Below are 22957 nucleotides of genomic sequence, written 5' to 3' on the forward strand. Positions count from 1 at the left end.
TTTGCCTGTCTCTGCCTCTAAGTGTTGGAATTAAAGGCATGTGCCACCACCAACTGGCCATTTTTTTTCTCATGTAGTTAAATAAAGTATGGTAAAATTCAAACAGCTAATTTTTCTATACAGCTTTAAAAAACAATCACATGCCATTTGAACTGTGCAATTCTGACATTATATTCACAGTGTTGTACAGCAGTCACTACCATCTAGTCCCCAAGTACTCTATAACCCAGAACCACTGCCTACCAAGCAGCCGCTCACCACCTTTCCTTTGCAATCCTGAACCTGGTTTCCATGATTTATCTCGCTCACTATTTCCCGGAAATGGAATCATACAGTGTGCGTATTAACTGGCTTTTTTTAAAAAACAAACAAACAGGGTTTCATTATGTAGTCCTGGCTGGCCTGGAATTTCCTATGTACCAGGCTGGCCTCAGACTCACAGATCTATCTGCCTGCTGCCTCTCTGATACTGAGATTAAAGTCACCACATGCCACTTGAAGTTGCTTTATAGCTTTTGTTTGGGACATTTTTGTCACTGCCTTGAATTAACATTTTCTAAAGGTCTAGTGAATATCAGAGACTAAGGAAGGGGAAAACAGCTGAGTGGTTAGTTTTAGCCCCAACTACTAATAGGCAAATAGGTTACAGGTAAATTGAACCTTTTTATTTCATAGAATACTTGCAGTAGGAAGTGTTTGTGGAAGCAGTATCTGTTGTCTCCTTCCACTGAATAGCTGTGTAATACTGTCTTCCCAGTTGCTATTGGACTGTGGTTTGGGAAATGGCAGCACTTCGGACAGTGGCACAGAGTCTGTGGTGGCCCAGCACAGAATACTGATCTTCTGCCAGCTTAAAAGCATGCTTGATATAGTGGAACATGACCTGCTAAAGCCTCACCTGCCCTCTGTCACCTACCTGAGGCTAGATGGCAGCATACCTCCTGGACAGAGGCATTCCATCGTTTCCAGGTAAGTAGCCCCAACTGTCAATAGGAGCCAAGGTTAGTATAGTTGTTATTACTTATGTAGGCGTTTGCTCCAAGAAATGTTTTCATTCACAGATACCTGCAGGTGTGTTACTGGGTAATCCAGTCCAAATAAATCTCCTTTTGATACAGAACTGCAGAAATTCTGTGATGTAGCAAGCAATTCTCCTAGGAAAGTACCTTGAAGAGCATATGGAAATCTTAGATAACTACTTTTTTCCTCACTGTTTCTAGGGTTTAAGGTGGAAGCAAGCAAATAGATAGCTTAGCTGAGATCCCTGTCCTAGCTACTGTTTCTCTGCTAAAAACAAGAAATGTGTGTTCTGCAAACTGCCTGAAATAACATCATTGGAGTCAGCATTCCGACAAAGCAGATTCCCAGGTTCAGTCCCAGACCTCAAATGCTCTTCTGTCTTACTCTTTTATGCAGGGTCTTCTTAAACCCAGAGCTCATCAGTAAGGCTAATCTTGGTAGCTCGGTCACTCCAGGATTCCCATCTCCACCTTCCCAGGCTGGCATACAAGGCAGGCTGCATGTCCATGTGGTGTTTATGTTGTTCTGGGGTCTGAGCTCTTGTAGGAGCGCCTCACCCACTGAGCTTATGCCCCAGCCTTCTGTCTTTGACTGTTGATTTCATGACAGCTTGTGATGTTCAGTGTCTGTCTGGTTTGTTCTGTTCCATATAACCCATTCTATTACATCTTTAAGAATTGTCTGGCCGGGCGGTGGCGGCACACGCCTTTAATCCCAGCACTCAGGAGGCTGAGGCAGGCAGATCCCTGTGAGTTCCAGGCTACAGAGTGAGTTCCAGGAAAGGCTCCAAAGCTACACAGAGAAACCCTGTCTCTGAGAAAAAAAAGAGAGAGAGAGAGAAGAGAATTGTTTGTTCATTTCATTAGCTCATTTATTGGTTGAGTTGTTTGATTTCTTGGTATTTAGTTTGTGTTCATTGTACATTGTGTATATTAATCCTCTGTAAAGTTAGCGAAGACTTTCCCCCATTCTGTAAGCTGTCTCTTCGTTGTTTAATTTGATGTACAGATTTTTAATGACATGTGATCCTGTTAGTCAGTTCTTGGCTTTATTTCCTGAGTGACTGGAAACCTTTTTAGGAAATCCCAAACTGTGACTATATCCTAAGTAGTTTCCCTATTTTTGCTTCTTACAGTTAGAAATTTTCAGTTCTTATGTTATAGTCTCTGGTCACTTAGAATTGATTTTTGTGCAGGGTGACAAGGATCTAGATGTGGAGGTCCAGTTTTCACAGCTCCGTCAGTTGAAAAAGGGCTGTCTTTACTCCAGTGTGTGTTTTTGGCATTTTGTTGACATTCAGGTTGCTGTAGCTACATGGATTTATATCTGGATCCTTTGTTTTATTGTGTTAATTTTTGGTGGCTGTTCCCTTCAATATGCTTTTCCTGTGGAGATGTAATTGAAATCAGCTATGATGAGACCTTTAATTGTTCTTTTTTTGGCTCAAGATGGTATTGGTTTATTGACTGTCTTCTGTGCTTAATATGAATAGGATTTTCTTTTTTTTCTATTTTTTGTGAAGAGTTGTTGAAATCATTTTATTTTGTGGGTTGAGGCAGGGTTCACTATGTAGCTCTGGCTCTCCTGGAACTCACTCTGTAGACCAGGCTGGCATTAAACTCAGAGATCCACCTGCCTCTGCTAGGATTAAAGATAAATGCCACCATGCCTAGCTTGTTGAAATATTTCATAAATTCTTTGAGAACGTCATATATTATATTTTTAATCTTACCACTTCCTCCCTGATCTACTCTCCCATTCCATTATCGCCCCATTTCGTTTCCTTCTCTGTTCATTTTTAACCCACTGAGTCCTAGTGCTGCCTCCTATGTGCTCTTCAGTGGAGTTGTTGAAGGTCAGATTGGGTCTTCCTTGAGTCTTTTCCACACTATTCTAAACTGGGCATTGAGGTTCTTTTGTCTTCAAGTGTCCTTGTCAATTTCTTTTTTTCAGTTTTTAAATTTTTTCATTGTTAGCTGGCCATGGTGGCACAAATCTTTAATCTCAGTAACTGGGAGGAAGAAGCAAATACATCTCTGAGTTCCAGGCCAGCCTGGTCTACATATCAAGTTCTAGGACAGCCAGAGCTACACAGAGAAACACTGTCTCAATTAACAAACAGATACCTCTTTTTCTTTGTAGAGATCTTTCATTTCCTAGGTTAGGTTTCTTCCAAAACTTTTTCTATTTCTTTCTCAGCCTGTTTGTTATTGGTGTGTAGGAAAGCTGCTTGCTGAAAGTTTGCTTGATTTGAGTTTTCTGATGGAATCTTTATAGAGCGCCCCCCCCCCCACGCATATGTGTGTGTGTGTGTGTGTGTGTGTGTGTGTGTGTGTGTGTTGCACTCCGGAGGTCAGAGGACAACTTCTGGAGTCTGTCCTCTGCCATCTGCTCTGGATTTTCACTCCATACACTTGTAGCTCCAAACTTCCCTCTTAGAACTGCTTTCATTGGGTTTCAGAGGTTTTGGTGTGTTCTCATTTTCATTTGACTCCAGACATTTAAAATTTTCTCTCTTCTTTCTTTCTTCTTCTTCTTTTTTTTTTTTTTTAAAGATTTATTTATTATGTATACAGTGTTTGCCTACATGCCAGAAGAGGGCACCAGATCTCATTACAGATGGTTGTGAGCCACCATGTGGGTGCTGGGAATTGAACTCAGGTCCTCTGGAAGAACAGCCAGTGCTCTTAACCTCTGAGCCATCTCTTCAGCCCCTCTTATTTCTTGTTCAATAGTGTGTCTGTTTTTCCTTCTGGCTAGCCTGTCTGTCTGTGATAGCTGTTACTAAAGTCACTCACCACTGCTGTGTTGAGGCTGGTCTATGTCTTCATGCAGTAGCACTTCCGATGAAATGAGGTGTGCCTTTATGCACCATGGGCTTCTTCCTTGCAGTTTGTATGCTTTCCTTCTTACTCCCTGTTTGCCATTCTAAATGCCTCCTGAATCTGGGTGTTCATTTCTTTCCCTAGATTTGGGGGGCTTTCCACCATGGTTTGACTGAGAGTATTAACTCTTGGTGTAGTACATCGGGTTTTCATGCTGTTCACAGACCTCATGTTTTTCACACCCTGATGGTCTTTCTCAGGGTCTGGATTTGTTTTCCTTTTTCTTCTCTCCCATCCTTTACAGTCTGACTGACTCCACCTTCCTCCATCCTAGGAGGATGAGGATTAAAGAATTGAGGTTTTCATCGGACTTAGCTTTTCATTTCTGAATTTTCAGTTTGGGGCTGATGAGATGGCTGAGCTGGTAAAAGCACTTGCTCCTCAAACCTGGTGACCTCCTTTCAATCCTTGGAACCCACTTTTTCAGTATTTCTGTTTCTTTTTGAATTCCTCTTCATATCCTATATTGGCTTCCTCATTTCAACTGTTTCCTTTTTAAATATATTTAGAAGTTCATTTGTGTCCTTTTTAATTTCATTAAACATTATTATCGTTTCCCCCCCTTAGGTCCTTTGGATTTCATTTGACTCATTCTCCTTGGTACCCACTTTCGTGGAATTGCTGCTTTTCACAGGGTTCATACTGCTTTGAGTTTTCTCATGATTCTTGATTTTCTTTTGTTGGGACTTGCATGTCTAGGGTTTTTTCATTGGTTGGATTCTCTCCCCCCCCCCCCTTTTCTTTTTCCCCCTTCCCTCTTGTCCCCCTCTCCCAGTGTATTCTTTCACTCCAGTGAACTGGAAACTCCATCTACATGCTTAGGAGTTGGGCGTGATCCCAGCACCCACCGCTCTTCAGAGAAGTAGCTGCAGAAGCACCCATGACTACCAGCTACTCATTTATAAGTCGATAGCTGTTGGCAGAGCAAGCAACAGCAGTACAGTGATACTCAGTTCTAACAGTAGGAAGGGAATAGGCCAACCAGTCACAAGGGCTGGTACTGACCGAGAGGGGAAAACCCGGGCAAGGTAGATGGAAGGGGTTTTGGAATATTAGGATCCACAGGGCATAGGGATTAGTAAAGAAGTCAAAGGAAGAGGAGGGAGTGGTCCAGTGGACAAGAGCACTGGCTGTTCTTTTAGAGGACCCAGCTGCTTTTCCCAGCACCCACATGGTGACTCACAACTCCAGTTCCAGGCGAAATCCAGTACCATCTTCTAGCTTCCTGGTGTACCAGGCATGCATGCAGGGCAAACACTCATACATGTAAAAAAGACAGTTTAGAGGGAACAAGGGGGGTATATGGAAGGAATGTAAGGGAGTAGGCTGTAAGGAAAATAGGATGCATAATAGAATGTCTGAAGAAATATACAGTACAAACAGAAAACCTAATTGAGCAATACAAAAGCAAAAGCAAGAGCATTTAGAGATATTTATGCAAGAGTAAGGTTTTGTTTGTTTTAAAGAAAGGCCAAATAAACTAGATTTTAAAATATGTAGCAAAATCAAATCAGGCATGCCTAAAATTCCTGCCCTTGGGAAGTGAGTCAGGAGTTGAAGGGAATGTCTGAGAGCAGCGTCGGCTCCATGAGAACCTGGAGGGAAGGAGGGAGAGCCAGATGAGGAGTCGGGGTGGGAGACTGTCATCAGCCTGCCTTCTTCCTGGGAGACGGGCTTTTGAATTCCTCTCCTCCCTGTTCCATGCAGCGGACTATGATGGGAAGTGCAGCCTATGGCTCCAGTTAAGCCAGAACTGTGTGTACAAGGATCTGAGAAGCCAGAGCAAGTGCTTCTGGAGTTGTGTTGTGCTTAATGGCCAGTTGCTGTCAGCCCTTCCTTGGTCTTTTCCCAGCCCTCAGCATGGAGTGTGGGGTTTCTGGAAATTTCTCCATCATGTTCCATATGTACTGGAGCTAAGTCCAAGGTACAGAAAGTGCCCGGGACTGTGCTATTTATTTATCCTTTGGCAAGGGTCCTGGCTGCCTCGTCAGCATCTGCTTCTACAGTCTACCCAGTTTCAGATTTGGCCAGTTCTTGTCTCATCAGGTGATTGGGACAGTGTCCTCATTTCCTGCTAGCTGCCTGCTCAGGGCGAGGCTCAGGCTCTGCGTCAGCTTCCTGCTGGCTGTTCTTGCAGTTCTTGTGGAATCGGAGGGAGGAGGGAGCAGTGCACAGGAAGGTCCTGCTCACCTCAGCACAGGCATGGGCTGAGGCTGCTCCAGCATGCTCCTCGGCCGAGCACTCACCTGGCTTACTCCCTCAGTTTTCAGTGACTGTGTCTTGTAGGAGAGGGCTCTTATCATTATCCTTTTTTCCACAGTGGGTCACACTGAAGGAGCTTCAACCTGCCATCTTACCTGGGAGTATGGCTGCTACTTTTAATGTTAGTAATAATTGTCCTTTTTCCTAGAGACTACTAGATGTCCCTATGAGTATCTTCTGAGAATACAGCTATCCTGAATGTTTGCCTCTACCTTCCCTGGAAGATGTAACCTCCTCCCACTCATCTGTCTCTATACTTTAAAAGTTCATAGTTGGGTTTTTTAATTAAAACATCTGCATTTTAATGACTTACTCTGTATCTGATATAAAATGCCTTTTGGCCTTAATTTTGTTTATGAAATTTCTGATGAGCTTTAGAATGAATTCTTTCTACTACAGATTTGCATGCATGCATATATGTGTATACAGTATGTTATATTAAAAATATGTAATAGTTCAAGAGTACAGTTGATGTTGGAGGAGTCGGGACAGGAGCTTGAGGTAGTTGATCACATTGCAGCTGCAGTCAGGAAGCAGAAAGCGATGAATGCAGGATCATCTGATTGATTTTCCCTTTTCACTTAGTCCAGAAAACCTCCCCACGGGATGTACCACCCATATTTTGGGCAGGTATTCCCACCTGTATTTACCTAATCTAGAAACTCCCTTACAGATAAAGCTAGTGACTCACTTCTATGATGATTCCAAATCTCATCAAGTTGACAGTGAGTTTAACCATTATAGTATATTCAAAGGCTATTGTCCATACCATGGCTGTGCTGGCTAGTCTTATATCAACTTGAGACACAAGCTAGAGTCACTTGGAAGAAGATACCTCAACTTAGAGAATGCCCTCACCAGAGTAGCCCTGGGCTAGCTTGTGGTTCATTTTCTTAATTGATATGGGAGTGACCAGCTTGCTGTGGGCCATGCCACTCCTGGACTGGTGGTCCTGGTTGCTATAAGAAAACAGGACTGGAGCTGGAGAGATGGCTCAGTGGTTAAGAGCACTGGCTGCTCTTCCAGAGGACCTGAGTTCAATTCCCAGCACCCACGTGGCAGCTCTCAACTGTCTGTAACTCCAGTTCCAGGGAATCCGACACCCTCACACAGAATATATACAGGCAAAACACCAGTGCACATTAAACAAACCAACCTTTAAATAAGAAGCCAAGAGGACTGAGCAAGCCCCGTCAGTAGTAGTAAGCAGCACTCTTGCATGGCCTGTTCTAGCTGCTGCTCTGACTTCCTTGGATGATGAACTGTGATCTGATCGTTAATTACAACCTGGAATAAGCCGGGTGGTGGTGGCGCACGCCTTTAATTCCAGCACTCGGGAGGCAGAGCCAGGCGGATCTCTGTGAGTTCGAGGCCAGCCTGGGCTACCAAGTGAGTTCCAGGAAAGGCGCAAAGCTACACAGAGAAACCCTGTCTCAAAAAAAAAGAACCTGGAATAAAACCCTTTTCTCTCCAAGTTGCTTTTGAACATGGTGTTTTATCACAGCAATAGAAACCTTAACTAAGACAGTAGGTTTCTAGAACAGTTTTATTCTAGTAAAGGATCCTGAGTAAGAAATGGACTAACAATATTTTTTATTACTTATGTTTGTAGGTTTAACAATGACCCATCCATTGATGTTCTTTTACTTACAACTCATGTTGGTGGCCTAGGGCTTAACCTGACTGGTGCTGACACTGTGGTGTTTGTGGAGCATGACTGGAACCCTATGCGAGATCTACAGGCCATGGACCGGGCCCATCGTATCGGGCAGGTAAAAGTCATCAAAAACTCCACTAAAAGCTAGGCAAATACTCCATAAGAACTAAGAAGACTAGATTCAAATTCATTCTTGCTTTGATGTTAAGAAGTGCTGTGACTCTGGACTTGTCATTTACATATTCTGTGGTATTGTTTCCACTACCACTTTCTGAGCTTGGCTAAGAAAGCCTGGGTAGTCACTGTCCATCCTGATAACCTGCAGTTCCTGAAAACATTTTTAGGCCATGGGACCAGACAAAACCCCAATTAAGATAGTAGAAAGGGCTGGCTTGGCCAACCTGAGTTGAATCAGTTTTCATTACAGTTGAATTGTCTCTTCTTCAGAAACGTGTGGTTAATGTCTACCGGCTGATAACCAGAGGGACACTGGAAGAGAAGATAATGGGCTTGCAGAAATTCAAGATGAACATCGCAAATACCGTTATCAGCCAAGAGAATTCTAGTCTACAGAGCATGGGGACTGACCAGCTTCTTGACTTGTTTACTCTGGATAAGGTAAAGAGCTTGGCTTTAATCAGTCTTGGTGGTTGTCTGTGATAAGCTGTGAGGGCAAAGCACTCTGAAGTTTGCCAGACTGCTGTGGTACAGTCTTCTGAAGTTAGGAAGCAAAAGCACCAAGAATAGTAAGTATGTTCAGTTCACTTTTTAAAAAGAGATTGTAGTTTAAGTTCTGTATGTTTGTGCATGGGCACACAGGGCCTGTGGAGGCCTGAAGAGGGCATTGGATCCTCTGGAGCTGGAGGTGTACGGTGTGGGTGCTTGAACCCTCCACAAGAGCAGACACCTCGAAACTGCTGAGCCACCTCTCCAGCTTCCAGCTCTCTGCAGTTTGGTTTTTACTTTTTTTCTTTTTTTTTCGAGGCAGGGTTTCTCTGTGTAGCCCTGGCTATCCTGGAACTCACTCTGTAGACTAGGCTGGCCTTGAACTCAGAGATCTACCTGGCTCTACTTCCCCAGTGCTGGGATTAAAGGCGTGCGCCACTGCCGCCCGGCTTTATTTTAAAGTCCATTTACTTCAGTGTATGTGGGGCACACACACACACACACAGCACGCTTGCGTCAGAACACCTTGTTGGAGTTGGCTCGCCTTCCACCACCTGACTTGGGGGACACAACTCAGACGGTCAGGCTGGGTGCCAAGCCATTAAGCCATTGAGCCATTTTGTGAGCCAGCTGATAGCTTTGGGCCACATAAAGTCCTACAGACTGGATGTTTGAAGTCTTGGTCTTTGTATTGTCACCAACGTCTTGTCTCAAGGTTTCTTCCCTGTTTTCCTTCTCAAGGGATCTTGTTATCTCTGGAGTCTGTGGAACTCATAGTGGGGATTTCTGGTCCAGATCCTAATCATTGGCAACTTAGGCAAATTAACTTGTGAGCATCTACACCTATTACATGGTGTTAAGATAAAATGAAATTTCTACCTCATCTCTTAAATTTCTGAAGTTAATAACCTCATTGTAGCTGGGTGGTGGTGGTGCACACCTTTAATTACAGCACTCAGGTAACAGAGGCAGGGGATCGCTGTGAGTTTGAGGCCAGCCTGGTCTACAGTGAGTTCCAAGACAACCAGGGCTGTATAATGAGACCCTGTCTCAAATAAGCAACTCTTTTTATCTGCCAATGTTTCATTAGGATGGCAAGGCGGAAAAGGCCGACAGCTCCACTTCTGGAAAAGCGAGCATGAAATCAGTTCTTGACAACCTGAGTGACCTCTGGGATGCCGAGCAGTATGATTCTGAGTACAACCTGGAGACCTTCATGCGTTCTCTCGAGTAACTGCTGCATGCTGGATGCAACTGCTGCTAGCTCAGTTACATTCTGCTGATATTCAGCAAATTCCTAAGTCTACGGGGAACTTGAACTGAATGTATAAATAGATCTGAAGAATATTCAGCATAGTGCTGGCTCTTGTTTCACTGGGGAACAAGTTATTCTCAAATATTTGCACTGTATTAAATTTAAATGTTAATGTGAAAAGGTTTAAATTTTACATGCTGAATAGCTGCAGACAGAGGAAGTGGCCAAGTTCCATGTGCTACCAGGAGATGCTCTTGCTGGGGACAGCCTCCTCTACAGTCACTTTGTCCACGATGAGATCTACCAGTGCTGTGGTGTTTGTGTGCATTTGTTTTCTTTAAAATAGTACTTGTTTTTATAATTGATTAAATAGGGCTTCTTTTATATAAAAGCCTTAATGAGCCATACTTTTCCGAATGACTTTAATATTAGTCATCCCTAGAACATGAAAATGTTAAACAATGAATTGAACCAGGCCCTGTGGCAACCTTTGTATATTTAATGCAGATGCATATAGTGTTTTTCAAATCTTTATTAACATCATTTTGTTCACTTTTACAGTATAACTACTCTAAATGCAGGTACTGGTATATTTAAGGCTATAATAACATCCTGTTAGAGGGTGGGTTTTTGTTTAATTTATCTAATGGCTAGGATATAGCCAGATTCAAAGAACATATGTACTCAGTAGGTTTCAATCATATATATATATGATATATATATATATTTTGTAACTATGAACACATGCAGTTTTTCAGACATAGATTTTACACTGCTTAAAATTCCAAACTCTGGTGAAGGCTGTTTACTGTAGGAGAGCATGACTGATCCACAGGGAGGAACTGCTCTTTCTACACAAGCATACAAGGATACACGTATCTATATGCACAAAATGTCCATCCTACACCCAGTGTGTCTGGTTTTGGCACTAAAATCATGTAGTTATACCAGACAGCAATAATAATTGAGCACGGAGCTAATGAGCTAGTGTTAAAACAGCTCAATGGTGAGGGTGGGTAGCTGTATATAGATATGCATGTATGTGTATGTATATAATTTTATAAATTTCCCACATAAGTTAATACATGCCTGTGTATACACACATATGGAATATATTTGTATATATATGTACAGGTAATAAACATCCTTAAGGTTTGTGTCTGGTCCTACACCTAGGCATCAACTTAAAACCATCAGACCTCAGTTGTACAATAACAAGGATTTTGTTTAAAGTAATTCAAATTCTACAGCACTTAGATATGCAGTTGGTCACACTTGAGTAGCCTTGACAACCATGCTGTAATACTGAACCTCGCATTCCACAAGAGAATAAATATCAAATTGTAAAGTCTGTGCAATTGTGTGTTGTTTACAGTGAGGATTAAACAACTAGCCCAGATACATAGGTTTTTGAAAAGCTACTTTTTCATATCTAAGGTTTATATTCAAATATAGTAAACCAAAAGGAAGACACATGATCTAATGTAGTATATACAGTGTACTTGAGTGTTTTTATATTTACTATTTGCATATCTTCTAAAAGCAGGGAACAGTTTTATCATTGAAGAAATAGTAAAGGGACAGAAGAATCCACACCAATATATTATTTTTTTTTATCATAGCATGAGAAGTCACAACTAGGAGTGATATCTAGGCAATTGAAAGTTTGTGGGTTTAATCAGAAAGAACATTTTTATACTGGCAAACTTTCTCAAAGGGTGGAAAAGTTATTCTGTCCTTTCTGTGGGGACAGTATCACTTTTAAAACCTTTTCTTGTAAGATGTGAAATCACGACCCAGAACTTAGTATCCTGTCCCTGAGACAGTGACCACTGAACTGAGCAGTGGGTGCTGTTAGCTCTGCTGTCCACTGTGTAGGTCGACGATGTATTGGTCCTGACTGGGAAATAAACATGGTGTGGCCCTGGTGCTGAACTAGGTTGTGAGCTCAGTGGAATCCATTGTACAACTATTTGTTGTTGACCTTTTTAAATAGTTAAAAATAATTACATTTAAGGTCGATCATACACTTAACTGTTTCTTGTAGGAAAGTCTTTAAAATTCAAGGTTCTGGGTGTAATTGTCTGACATTTATACACACACTCAACAAGTCCTAGTCTTTTTTTTTTTTTTTTTTTTTTTTTTGGTTTTTCGAGACAGGGTTTCTCTGCGTAGCTTTGCGCCTTTCCTGGAGCTCACTTGGTAGCCCAGGCTGGCCTCGAACTCACAGAGATCCGCCTGCCTCTGCCTCCCGAGTGCTGGAATTAAAGGCGTGCGCCACCACGCCCGGCAAGTCCTAGTCTTTAAGCAGAGCTGGTTACTTGATGGTAACTTGGAGAGAAGTCTCCATTGCCACTGAACAGCTTTATAGAGGCTTGGTCAAATGTAACTATTCCAGGGGAGCCATTTGAAGGTGTGACAGTGTAGGACCACATCCCTTGAATGTATCTGATCTCAGAACCAAGCCGGGTCAGGCCTGGTTAGTACTTGGAGAGAGCATGGCCCGTGTAATAGAGCTGGGTATGGTAGTGGACGCCTATAGTCCCAGTACTCGGGAGGCAGGTGGATCTCTGTGAGTTCAAGACCAGCTTGGTCTTTAAAGTGAGTTCCAGGACAGCGAGGACTATACACAGAAACCCTGTCTCAAAAAACAAAACAACCCCCCCCCCCCAAAACCAATGCAATAGTATTCGCAGGAAAGAACCAACGCTCTGTTGCATGCCTATGTTGAGTATTGCCCACCAATCTAGCTCTGCACCTTCTTCAGACCTCAGCTTCCCAGGACACACTGGCACTGGTGGGATTAAGTGACATTAATTGCAGGGACGTGTTATCAAATGTCAGAAAATTCAGTGTGATTTAATACAATAAAAACTTGAGTTTTGATACCAATCATTTGAGAATGTTTCCTTGTCAACCAAAATATATATATAACCTCTAAAGAGATACAGACCTCCGTCTGGGCTGAAGAGAAGGCCCGGGGGGTGAAGGCACTTGCCACCAAGCCTAAGAGCCCAAGTCCTAACCCTGCAGTTTTTGAGAAGTGCCACCTAGCTACAAACCACCCAGTGTCTTCAGCTCTGCAGACTCGCCAGGATCTTGCCTCTTGTGGACTTGTAGCTGATCTACTGGCCAGGTCCTCCCGTGCCTCTGTCATGTTCATACAACATCAAAACACCTCCTGTAAGATTCTACAAGCCATGCCCTTGCCCACCTCTGGCCACATCTCTATGTTCCTCTGTTTATCCCAGTCAAGCCAGTATGTTCTGTGTGTTGTACCTCAACGTAAAACGGTGCTGATGCACACCTTTAATCCCAGCAAAAACAAAAAAACAAACAAAAAACAAATAATAATAAAAAAAAAAACCTGACTGCTTTATGTTCTTACACTACGGGGCGAACATCAAGTGACAAATGGAGAGGACAAAAAGATTTGGGGAGGAGTGATGATAGAGAGACAACTTTTATTCGTATTAATTTTCAGACACCTGATCAAAGACATCTCAAAGGAGATGTGGAGTAGGCTGACTTACCTAAGCCAAGCCCAAAAGGGACCGTCAAGACCGAAATCCAGTTCGGGAGACTAGACTATAAGGTAAGGAGCTGCAGAATCAGCTGCAGAGATGGTGGATGGAACACCATCGATCAGAGAAAAGCCAGTGACCAGCGAGTCATTTGTGGATCTTAACAGTGGTTGCAAAAGACCTGAAGGCCCAGCCAGCCAGACGAACCTAGAACATGCCTGTAGGTGTGCAAAGAGTTGTATGTATGGCTCGGATTTCACATGAAGGCAACAGTCACATGCACATTCACAGCTCCTTTGATGCCATGTACCAACGGGAGAAGCATAGAAATGAGGAAGGAGAGAAAACTCAAAGTTGGCATGGTTTCATTAATGCAGGAAAACCCTCCCAGTAAAAACTATTGCTTGCAAAAGGGGAAATAAACTTCAATAGTAAGCACGGTAGTTTGAATGTAATTGGCCCCCATAATCTTACAGGGAGTGGCACTGTTAGGAGGTGTGGCTTTGTTGAAGTGGGTGTTACCTTGTTGGAGAAAGTATGTCACGTGGGGGCAGGCTTTGAGGTTTCCTATACTCAGGATACTGCCCAGTGGCACAGTCTACTTCCTGTTGTTTGTAAGACGTAGCACTCTCAGCTCCAGTGCCAAGGCTGCCTGCATGCTGCCATGGTCCTTGTCATGATAGTGGACTGAACCTCTGAAACGAAGTGAGTCACCCCAATTAAATGCTTTCTTTGTAAGAACTGCCGTGGTCATGGTGTCTTTTCCCAACAGTGAAAATCCTAGGATAGTGATTTGGTTCATGAGAAGTCACAGGTGATTGATAAACACTTCACATCAAACCTGGACGAAACCACAAAAACAAATTCAAGATGGCAACAGGTTCACATCTCAGAAGCAACAGACTTGAAGGAAAACTGGAGTAGCATGTACAGAATCTGAATATATAACACGTATTTGGCATAGCAATCTGGGTATGATCAACAACTTCCAGAATATATTCCTTGGATGCTCATATGGGAAACTGACCCAAACTGACCATATGCTGAGGCAGAATGCAATCCCTGGCAAATTGCAAGAAATTGAAATTATGCGTGCCCACTTCTTTACCAATTCAATATACTTGAGTTTTTAGCCATCACAGTAGAGCTATCTAAAAGACAAAAATGGGGCCTGGAGATATGACAAAGTGGTTAAGAGCATTGGCTGCTCTTCCAGAGGACGCAGATCTGTGTCCCACCATCCATATGCCAGCTCACAACCATCTCTAACTCTAGTCCCAGGGGATCCAGCACCCTCTTCTAGTCCCCTTGAGCATCAACTACATGCATAGTGCACATGCACACATGTACACAAAACACCCACATGTAAATAATTTTTTAAAAACCTTCAGGAATGGTCACACATCCCAGCACTTACGAAGTAGAGGCAGAAGAATTACAGTTCAAGGACAACTTTTGGCTATACAGAAAGTTTGGGACCATCCCAGGCTGTGTGAGATTCTTCTCAGAAAACAGAAGATCTTATACTTGTAAACAAAGTCATTTTCTATGAACATCCCTCAGAGTCTACAAAAGTGTGATGACTGGGCAGTTTAGCAGTTTAATGGGAGACGATGTCAATATTCAAAAGGTTTTGTTTCTGAATGCAATAAGAACATTTTTTTAATCTTTTTTTTAAAAGATTTATTTATTTATTTATTATGTATACAGCATGTATGCCTGCAGACCAGAAGAGGGCTCCAGATCTCATTACAGATGGTTGTGAGCCACCATGTGGTTGCTGGGAATTGAACTCAGGAAGAGCAGTCAGTGCTCTTAACCTCTGAGCCATCTCTTCAGCCCCAAGAACATCATTTTTTAATAGTCCAAATATAACAGCACCAGAAACCATGAGACAGGTACACATATACAAAGCATGTGAAGAAATATGTTGAACATTACAGGTCAACAACAACAAAATGACCTTGAGAAATGGAGATATACCACATTCATGGGTTAGATACACAACATTGGAGCCCTGAGTTTAATCTCTAGCACTAGACACCAAATTGTTCCGAAAACTCAATATTGTTAGGCTTCCAAACACGTATAGATTCAAATCAATTCCACTCAAAATCCCAGTAAGAGTTTTTAAAAAGCCGATTCTAAAACTGAGAAAGTAAAAGAAACTTGAAGGGCTTTTCATACCCTGGAGGAGGAGTGTTGCGGAGAGAGAGGGGCCTGAAAGAATGTTGGACAGACAGGCAGAGGTGAAAATAATCAAAAGCAGGAAAGGGGACCACTAGAGAGGGGCACGCCCATGTCCTGATCTGAGTGGAGCTACAGCAATCGGGAGCAGAGAGCTGGTATAAACACAAACCAGCGGGAGGGAGCCAGAGGCTGCCTGCAAATACTCTGCTTTATTGCTTGGTTTTTCTTTAATGGAAAAAGGGCAGTCTCCAAAATTGGGTCCATATGCTTAAAAAATAACAACAACAACAACAAAAAAAAAAAACGACTTATATGTAGACAGAGATAATTCACACACATGTGTGTGATACTGTGCAAAATTTAGCTCAATTGTGAGCATATTTTAAACTAAAATAAACCTTAGAAGAAAGCATGAAGGCTAGGAATGTGCCCCAGGCAGGAGCGAGCCCAGCGTGTAGGCAGCCCTGGCTTCCATCCTCAGCATGGTGACAAACACCTGTAATTCCAGCACTCAGCAGGTAGAAGCAGGGTGATGAGAATTTCAAGGTCATCCTTGGCTTAGTGAGTTGGGAGCCAGCCTGAGCTACATGAGACCCTGACTCCAAAGAATTTAAAAAAAAAAAGTGACCCTGGGTTGAACAAAGATTTCTTAGACATCACACCTGTGATGAATGTACTTCCACACCCCTCCCCCATAACCACCCTGTGCATCCCTTCACTTGCATCCATCAAAACAACATATCTTTAAGTTCATCAAGGATAGCCAGCAGGGGCTTGGGGTAGAAACTACAGTAGACACACCCTACTAGCTTTCTCCCAGGCTCACACTCTGCTAGTTTTACACACACACACACACACACACACACACACACACACACCCCTACTAGCTTTCTCCGAGGCTCACACTCTGCTAGTTTTACACACACACACACACCCCTACTAGCTTTCTCCGAGGCTCACACTCTGCTAGTTTTACACACACACACACACACACACACACACACACACACACCTAGCTTGCTCCAGGCCCACCTGTGTAGAGCTATGGCGGCCTACAGTGGGATAGGCCCTCCTACTTAATTAACAACCAAACAAAAACAAAAACAAACAAACCAAAAGACCCACCCAGAAGACACAGACACACAGGCCAGACTTCCGGAAGCTATACTTCAGTTGAGGATCCTTCTTCCCAGGTATGTCAGATTGACATTAGCCAACACAGACAGCTGCCTTTGCGGGTTGTGTGAACCCCAGGGAGATGAGGCAGCCTTGGGGGCTGGGCTCTCAACCTGTGGGAGCTGATGCTGTCTCCAGGCAGGCAGAACCGATCTAGAGAGCATCTGGGTGTCCCCTTCAGACCTGTCTACCACACGGCTGCAGTCGGAAGTGCTCTGTTTCAGAATGTGGCGGCACTTGCCTATCATCCAAACACTGGAGGCTGAGGCTGGGGCTGTTGCATTTTCAAAGCTAGGGTGGGCTACATGGCCAGTACCAGGTCAGCCAGGGCTGACCCTGTCCTAAAAACAATAAACAATACACACAAACACACAGAAGGCAAATGAGTATCCCAAGATGGTCTACATTATGTGGTAGAACATGTCAACCTACTCAACCTATTTTCAACAAAACCTATTTCAATGGTAAAATTAGAATGGTAAAAATTCAATACACATAATATGAGACACACTGCAAAGGACCTAACAACCCGACTGCATTTTGGGGGTTGGGGTGTGTGGGTGTGTACAGTCAGAGGCACTCAGTTTTGGCAGTTTCTTACAAAAGCTACCCATTACGCTAAGGATGTGGCTTGGTGGTTGAGGATGCCCTTGGCATGTGAAGATCATGAGGTCAGCCCTGACTGGAACACCCAGGCTCGCTATGAACGCCCAGGCTTGCTATAAATGCTATTTTAAGTTGAAGACAATTGATTCAACAGCTGACAAGAGCAGCTTTTTCGGGGCTACTTTTATCTAAAGGCGGGGAGCTCTGAGGCTGAGGCTGCCCAGGTGCCTCGGGTGAGCTGGACATGAAGCAGCACGCTGGACCGTCCAGGTCACCGGTTTGCCCCTGGAGACACTCCCCTGCCCATCGGTCCAGATCCGCAGGCAGCAGCCCCACGCTGCAGCTCCACGGTGGGTTAACGTTTGTCTTCTGTTGATCTCTTTGAATTCACAGATCCCAATCACCCACTAACAGAAAAAGTCACACACAAAAAGCAACCCCCAGCAATCCTTCTGGTTCCCATGCTCTACAATCTACTTAGTTCAACTACTCCAGATAAAAACCGGGGGAGTGTGAGTGTGTGTCTTCCTGGAAACATGTCGAGGGTGTGGAGACCTACACCACGCCTCTTTTAAAGCGGGGTGTTCACTGGTGATGGAAGCTTCTGGAGAGCAGGTACATTAGCGCCCCCCTCCTTCCCCAGAGTCGGAGCCTGTGCTGGGCGGCCCCACCGACCCACCCACCAGGTGCTTCAGAGCTGGGGATTCGGCCAAGCCCAGAAGTTTCTGTCTCAAAGACGCCTTCGCATACCTCCTCCGGCTTCATGTGGCAGGGCAGGACATCAGAACCGTTTTAGTTCGGGGTTCAAGGCAGATGGACACCCTGAAAAGAGGACTCGATTTGTTCTTTAATGTGTGGCTGTTCCTTAAGGTGTTGTGATGGGCTCCATGGCTGCGGGTGGCAGCAGCCAAGGCCCCTAGGGGTGACCCTGGGTCCCTGTAGGCGGGGTGCGCATGCAGTGCACTTACCTGCAGGGCGGCGCCCTGGAGTCCACGCCCGTGAAGCCCCGTCACGGAGGCAGACATGGGGGGAGGGGGAGCATGGGACACACATTGAGGAAGGTCGAGGTCGCGTGGGGGTGGCAACCAGACATGGTTGACGCCGCCTCCCAAAACTCTCAGCTTTCGGCTCCCCTGCTCCCGTGATGTCCCTCCCCTCCCTTCCTCTCCCCTCCCCTCCCGACCCCTCCCCTCTCCTTCTGATCCTCCTCTCTCCTCCCTCCCCTCCTGGTCCTCCCCCTCCCCTCCCCCCCCCCCCCCTCCCCGACTCCAACAGGGAAGCAGGGAGGCCAGAGCCCTAGCTGGGCTCCACCCCAGGCCTTCATCCTGGAACCACCTGTGCCCAGACCCACGGGGACTGAAGCACCCTGTGCTGGGTTCCACACCCTTTTCCTTCAAGTTCTGGTTGACACTCAGAGAACGTGTGGTGCCAAGGCCAGAAGCCATCCGAATTTTTACCAAGTCCCATTTTCTGAACAAAATTCATTAGGAGACTCTGGTGTCATTTGAAAAATAAGATGACGTCAATACTTACCTTTTCCCAACAGTTCTGATTAAGGAATTTGGCCCCGTGTGGCAACCTGCTGGCAATTAAAACCCAAGGCGTGGGGGCGGGGGCGGGGGCGGGGGCGGGGGCGGGGGCGGGGGCGGGGGCGGGCGTAGCTCCGGCAGAGCTCAGATTCAGCTTGCCTGAGGTCCAGAGGGCCATCAACAGTGTGAAAGACTCCCAGACCCCCACGTCTCTCACCTGAGCCCACAAATACTTTCCTGCTTCCAATTTATTTGTGCATTTGAAAGTGTTGTGTCTGGGAAAAGTGACTTTGACGGAATAGGTGAACTGTTTGGAAGACTTGGGGTTTTTGTTTTGTTTTTTAAAAACTAATGGAGCCAACCAGATTTTCCCCTGATGCAGACAAACACATGGAGAGAGATTCCGTAGCAAAGGATGACAAGCGTCAGTGCTTCGTACAACTAGATTTAATAAGTTGTTATTACAGAAAAAGTCCAAACTACAAAGTTTAAGCGGTTAAGCGATAGCTGCATGAGCTCCACGTTCAGTCACAGTAGCGAATCCGTACAAGCAGTATTAGTCCAAGCCCCAGGGCAGAGGAAGGGTTACCAGCGAACACAATCCAAGAGAACAGGTAGGAAAAGATACAGTACAGTTCAAATTAGTTGTTAGTTGAAAAACAAATACAGAGATCTTAGCTGTGAACACTCTAAAAGTCATGTCCATCATTTTGACAGCAAAAATACAAATACCTAATACTCCATACCCCGGCAGCACTGTGTCCAGGAGCGTGCCCTGTACTAGCACCCAGGCTCTCTACTGGTCCCAGTGAACCACTATATCCACATCCAGTCAACAGCTCTGGACTCAGGACCCACTTCTTGACCCATCCGGGGGTATTAAGTCAACAGCATCAATTCTAAAATACTCTGTGGTGGGAATGGAACACTATGGCAGCTGAGTTTGACAAGTCTGGTTATTATAAAAGAAAAACATGTTAGCAGACACAGCATACAAACTAGTGATAGAGGAGTGATCCATACAAAGAAGCCAGTTTTAACAAAAAGACACTTGTTTTTTCACTAATCTGTGACTAACCTTTCATTCAAACCTTGCAAGCTGAGATGTCACAATACTCAAATATTTAGGTAGGAGCTTTACCCAGTTAAATGCCACTTTGTTGCTAATATAATAGATAAAATGAAAACTAGCAGTTATTTGCTAATTGCATAAATGCAGTACACTGCATTAGCCCATGCCTCACTAACAAGCTATAAAACACAAGATATAGGCAGAAATCTAAGCATAATCTTTATACCACTAAACAAGAATTTTCCCAATTTCTTCTGTTCCTAATCATTTATTTGTAGTTAATGTAAAATTCCAACCAATAGGACCCAATTTGAGTTAAAATTTTACATCACAACTTGATCTAATCTATATATTATTTACAAAACTGAATACATAGAGCGAACCCAAGAGCCGACTCTGGACACACGCTTACTTTTCCCAGTTATTGACTAACCTCCTCGCCACTTCAACAGAACTAGAAGAGGCCACCGACAACTAGCAGAAATGCACCATCTGTCTAGAGGAGTCCCCGGATGTGCCGTTTACACAACACCAGCTCTGTAACTGGGAGATGTCTCTGCAGTAACTGTGGATGCCCTCCCGGGGCTGGGGCGGGGCTGGGGGTGCGGATGGGGGTGGGGTGGGGGAGCTGAAGCAGCAGCAGCAGCAGCCGGAAAGCAGACAGATCATGCACAGGGTGGCCCAGTGTTACCACGAGAAGAGGCAAACAAGGGGCGGGTGGGCGCCATCACAGAGAACAGCGGGAGTGGGGAGACGCGGCTGACACACGAACAGTGGTGACTAGAGTGGTGACAGAGTGTGCTTCCCCGGGGCCTGCCGCCAGCCCTTCCAGGGACAAGTCAGGTGAGGCATTCAAGTCATGCAACATACAAGGTGGGGTCTTCTCACTCACTCACGTCACCACTGTGCATGCGAGTAAGATTTGGGAGGGAAAGGCACCGGCTCACACATGGACAGCAGTTGGTGGCAGACAGACGGACGGACGGACGGACGGACACACACACACACACACACACACACACACACACACACACGCTGGACATAAAGAGGAGTTTTAGGGAAAGCACTGGGCACTGCTGGCCGAGCTTGGCTGCATACCCAGTGCTGGTTCAGGAGGGCTGACTTCATTATCAGAGACAGCGTTTGCCGCATCTGGTGTTGTATAAACCCACTGTGACATCCTGAGAGACCTGCACTGTGACATCATCCCTAGTCTCACACTAACCCACTGTGATAAAGGAAAAGGCTTGTCGAGATCCCGCACGCACGTTCTGCTCACTGTCGTTTATTACCCAATTGTCCGTCACACTCCCAGTCACTTTACAGAACCAACCGTTCCCATCACTGCCACTACTGTAAACCACATCAGCAAGTTAATACATAAAGCTTTGCATTTCAAAAAACTAGACACTTTAGTAACAATATTACAAAGGTTTTAGCTTCAAAAATAACTGAAAATGAAAAAAATAAACTTTTAAAGAATTAGCATCATAAAATTAATTTATTCCAAGTAAAAATACAAAATAATATTATGACGTTGACCAGATATGAAAGTCCCTCCCAGAAACAACTCTAGTAATGATTGAGAAAGCACTCCTTAAAGAAAATACGAAATAAAATGAAAAATATGTAAATATGTTTAATTTTTTTCTTAGCAAAAAATCTTTCTAAAAATAACAATGAAAATTTGTCTCAGTACAAAGGCTACGTTACTATTGAAAAAATACCAGCATGAGGAAAAGGTGCGTATTCGACAGTAGAAAATGAGTTCCGTGAGTCACAATGTCTAAAGTCTGCAATGAAAATAAATCTGCAATAAAGATTTATGCCTTTTTTCTTTTCTTTTTTTTTTTCTATTTTTTATACAAACAGTACAAACAGTATTGCACGTAACAACAAAGAATCGAGGTTAGTTACAGCCTTCAAAAAATCCACTAGTTCAAGTGTCCCATCAAGGAAAGGCCACGGCAGGACCTGTGTTACCAGGGGCTTCCCAGTCAAGTTGCAGGGCAGAACACCTCTGTGTTTTAAAAAATAATTTTTTTGAAGGACCCTCTCTTTTAATATAACATTAAGAACTTGGGGGGAGGGGCACATTTATTTACAAAAACAAAAGGGAACATGTTATAATTTAATAAACTAAAAAAGTTCTCTTTAAAAAAATACAAACAGAAGAACTCTTTCACAATCCTGGTCAGTCGCACAATCAACACTTGATTATAAATATACAAATGAAGGGAAAGTAGTTTCATCACCTAGTCACAGCTCTCAGCACCAAATGGAGTCTCTCTTACAACCTGGTCTCCGCGACACTGTGGCCTCCGCGTTAATTTACGCTGCACAGTCTTCCGGCTTCTCTAGAGCTCAGGGTTATTTTAGTACATGAAAGAGGGGTGCTTCTTCCAAACATCTGCATCTTTCACATAATTAGGTAGATTTCTGTAGGTTAGATATGATCTTTAATATTATAGTTATAAAGCTCTAACTTCTTCATTTTCAAAAAACACAAATAAGCATGAAAAAAATAAAGTTACCCATCTGTTAAATCATTTTCTTGCAGAATTAAATTAATATATATTTTCTGAATAAACTTACTTAGAAAATATCATTTTTCTTTCCTATATTTCAAAATTGAGGTATTGCAAAAGATCAGGTCAGTCAGAAAGCATGCCTTTTTCCTTAAAAACAAACAAACAAAAATCATCAGCCAACTTTTGAAAACGTTCTAGAATATAAAAAGTAGTAGTGCGTAACAAAATTTCCCATACAGATGAAAAAAATAAAACACAAACATAGAAAAAAAAAAAGGAAAAAACAAAACAAAACCAAACCACACCTGGGCCGCAGAAAAGCAATGATTCCCAAAAGGCCCAGAGAAAACCCCCAAGGGGGAGGGATCTAATAGGCATCTTTTAATTCAGTAAAAAACTATTTTGTTTCTCCTTTTTTGAAAACAAACTGTAGCTGGAGAGCCAGTATTCACAACTGAACACTAGAGAGACAAAAAGAACAAGCTACAACTAAAAAAAACAAGCCACACTAACTTCCAGACGGTACAAGGAGATCACAGCCCAAAAGACTCAGCGACAAACCTACTCTGCAGTGTGCATCCGGT

The 22957-nt window shown here is 43.8% G+C and overlaps 1 protein-coding gene across 1 annotated transcript in view; it reads left to right on the forward strand.

Annotated features, from left to right (window-relative positions):
- The window catches only part of Btaf1 (B-TFIID TATA-box binding protein associated factor 1), a 90905-nt gene extending 79812 nt beyond the window's left edge, over nt 1-11093 (forward strand). Inside the window, exons 35-38 of the mRNA XM_076562834.1 lie at nt 758-969; nt 7780-7939; nt 8272-8442; nt 9581-11093. Coding sequence (XP_076418949.1) covers nt 758-969; nt 7780-7939; nt 8272-8442; nt 9581-9724 — 687 coding nt within the window. The 3' untranslated portion in view covers nt 9725-11093. The remainder of the gene's footprint in view (nt 1-757; nt 970-7779; nt 7940-8271; nt 8443-9580) is intronic.
- The last annotated feature ends 11864 nt before the right edge of the window (nt 11094-22957 follow it).

Source organism: Peromyscus maniculatus, chromosome 1 (genome assembly GCF_049852395.1).
Source record: "Peromyscus maniculatus bairdii isolate BWxNUB_F1_BW_parent chromosome 1, HU_Pman_BW_mat_3.1, whole genome shotgun sequence".
In the NCBI taxonomy this organism is placed as follows: domain Eukaryota; kingdom Metazoa; phylum Chordata; class Mammalia; order Rodentia; family Cricetidae; genus Peromyscus; species Peromyscus maniculatus.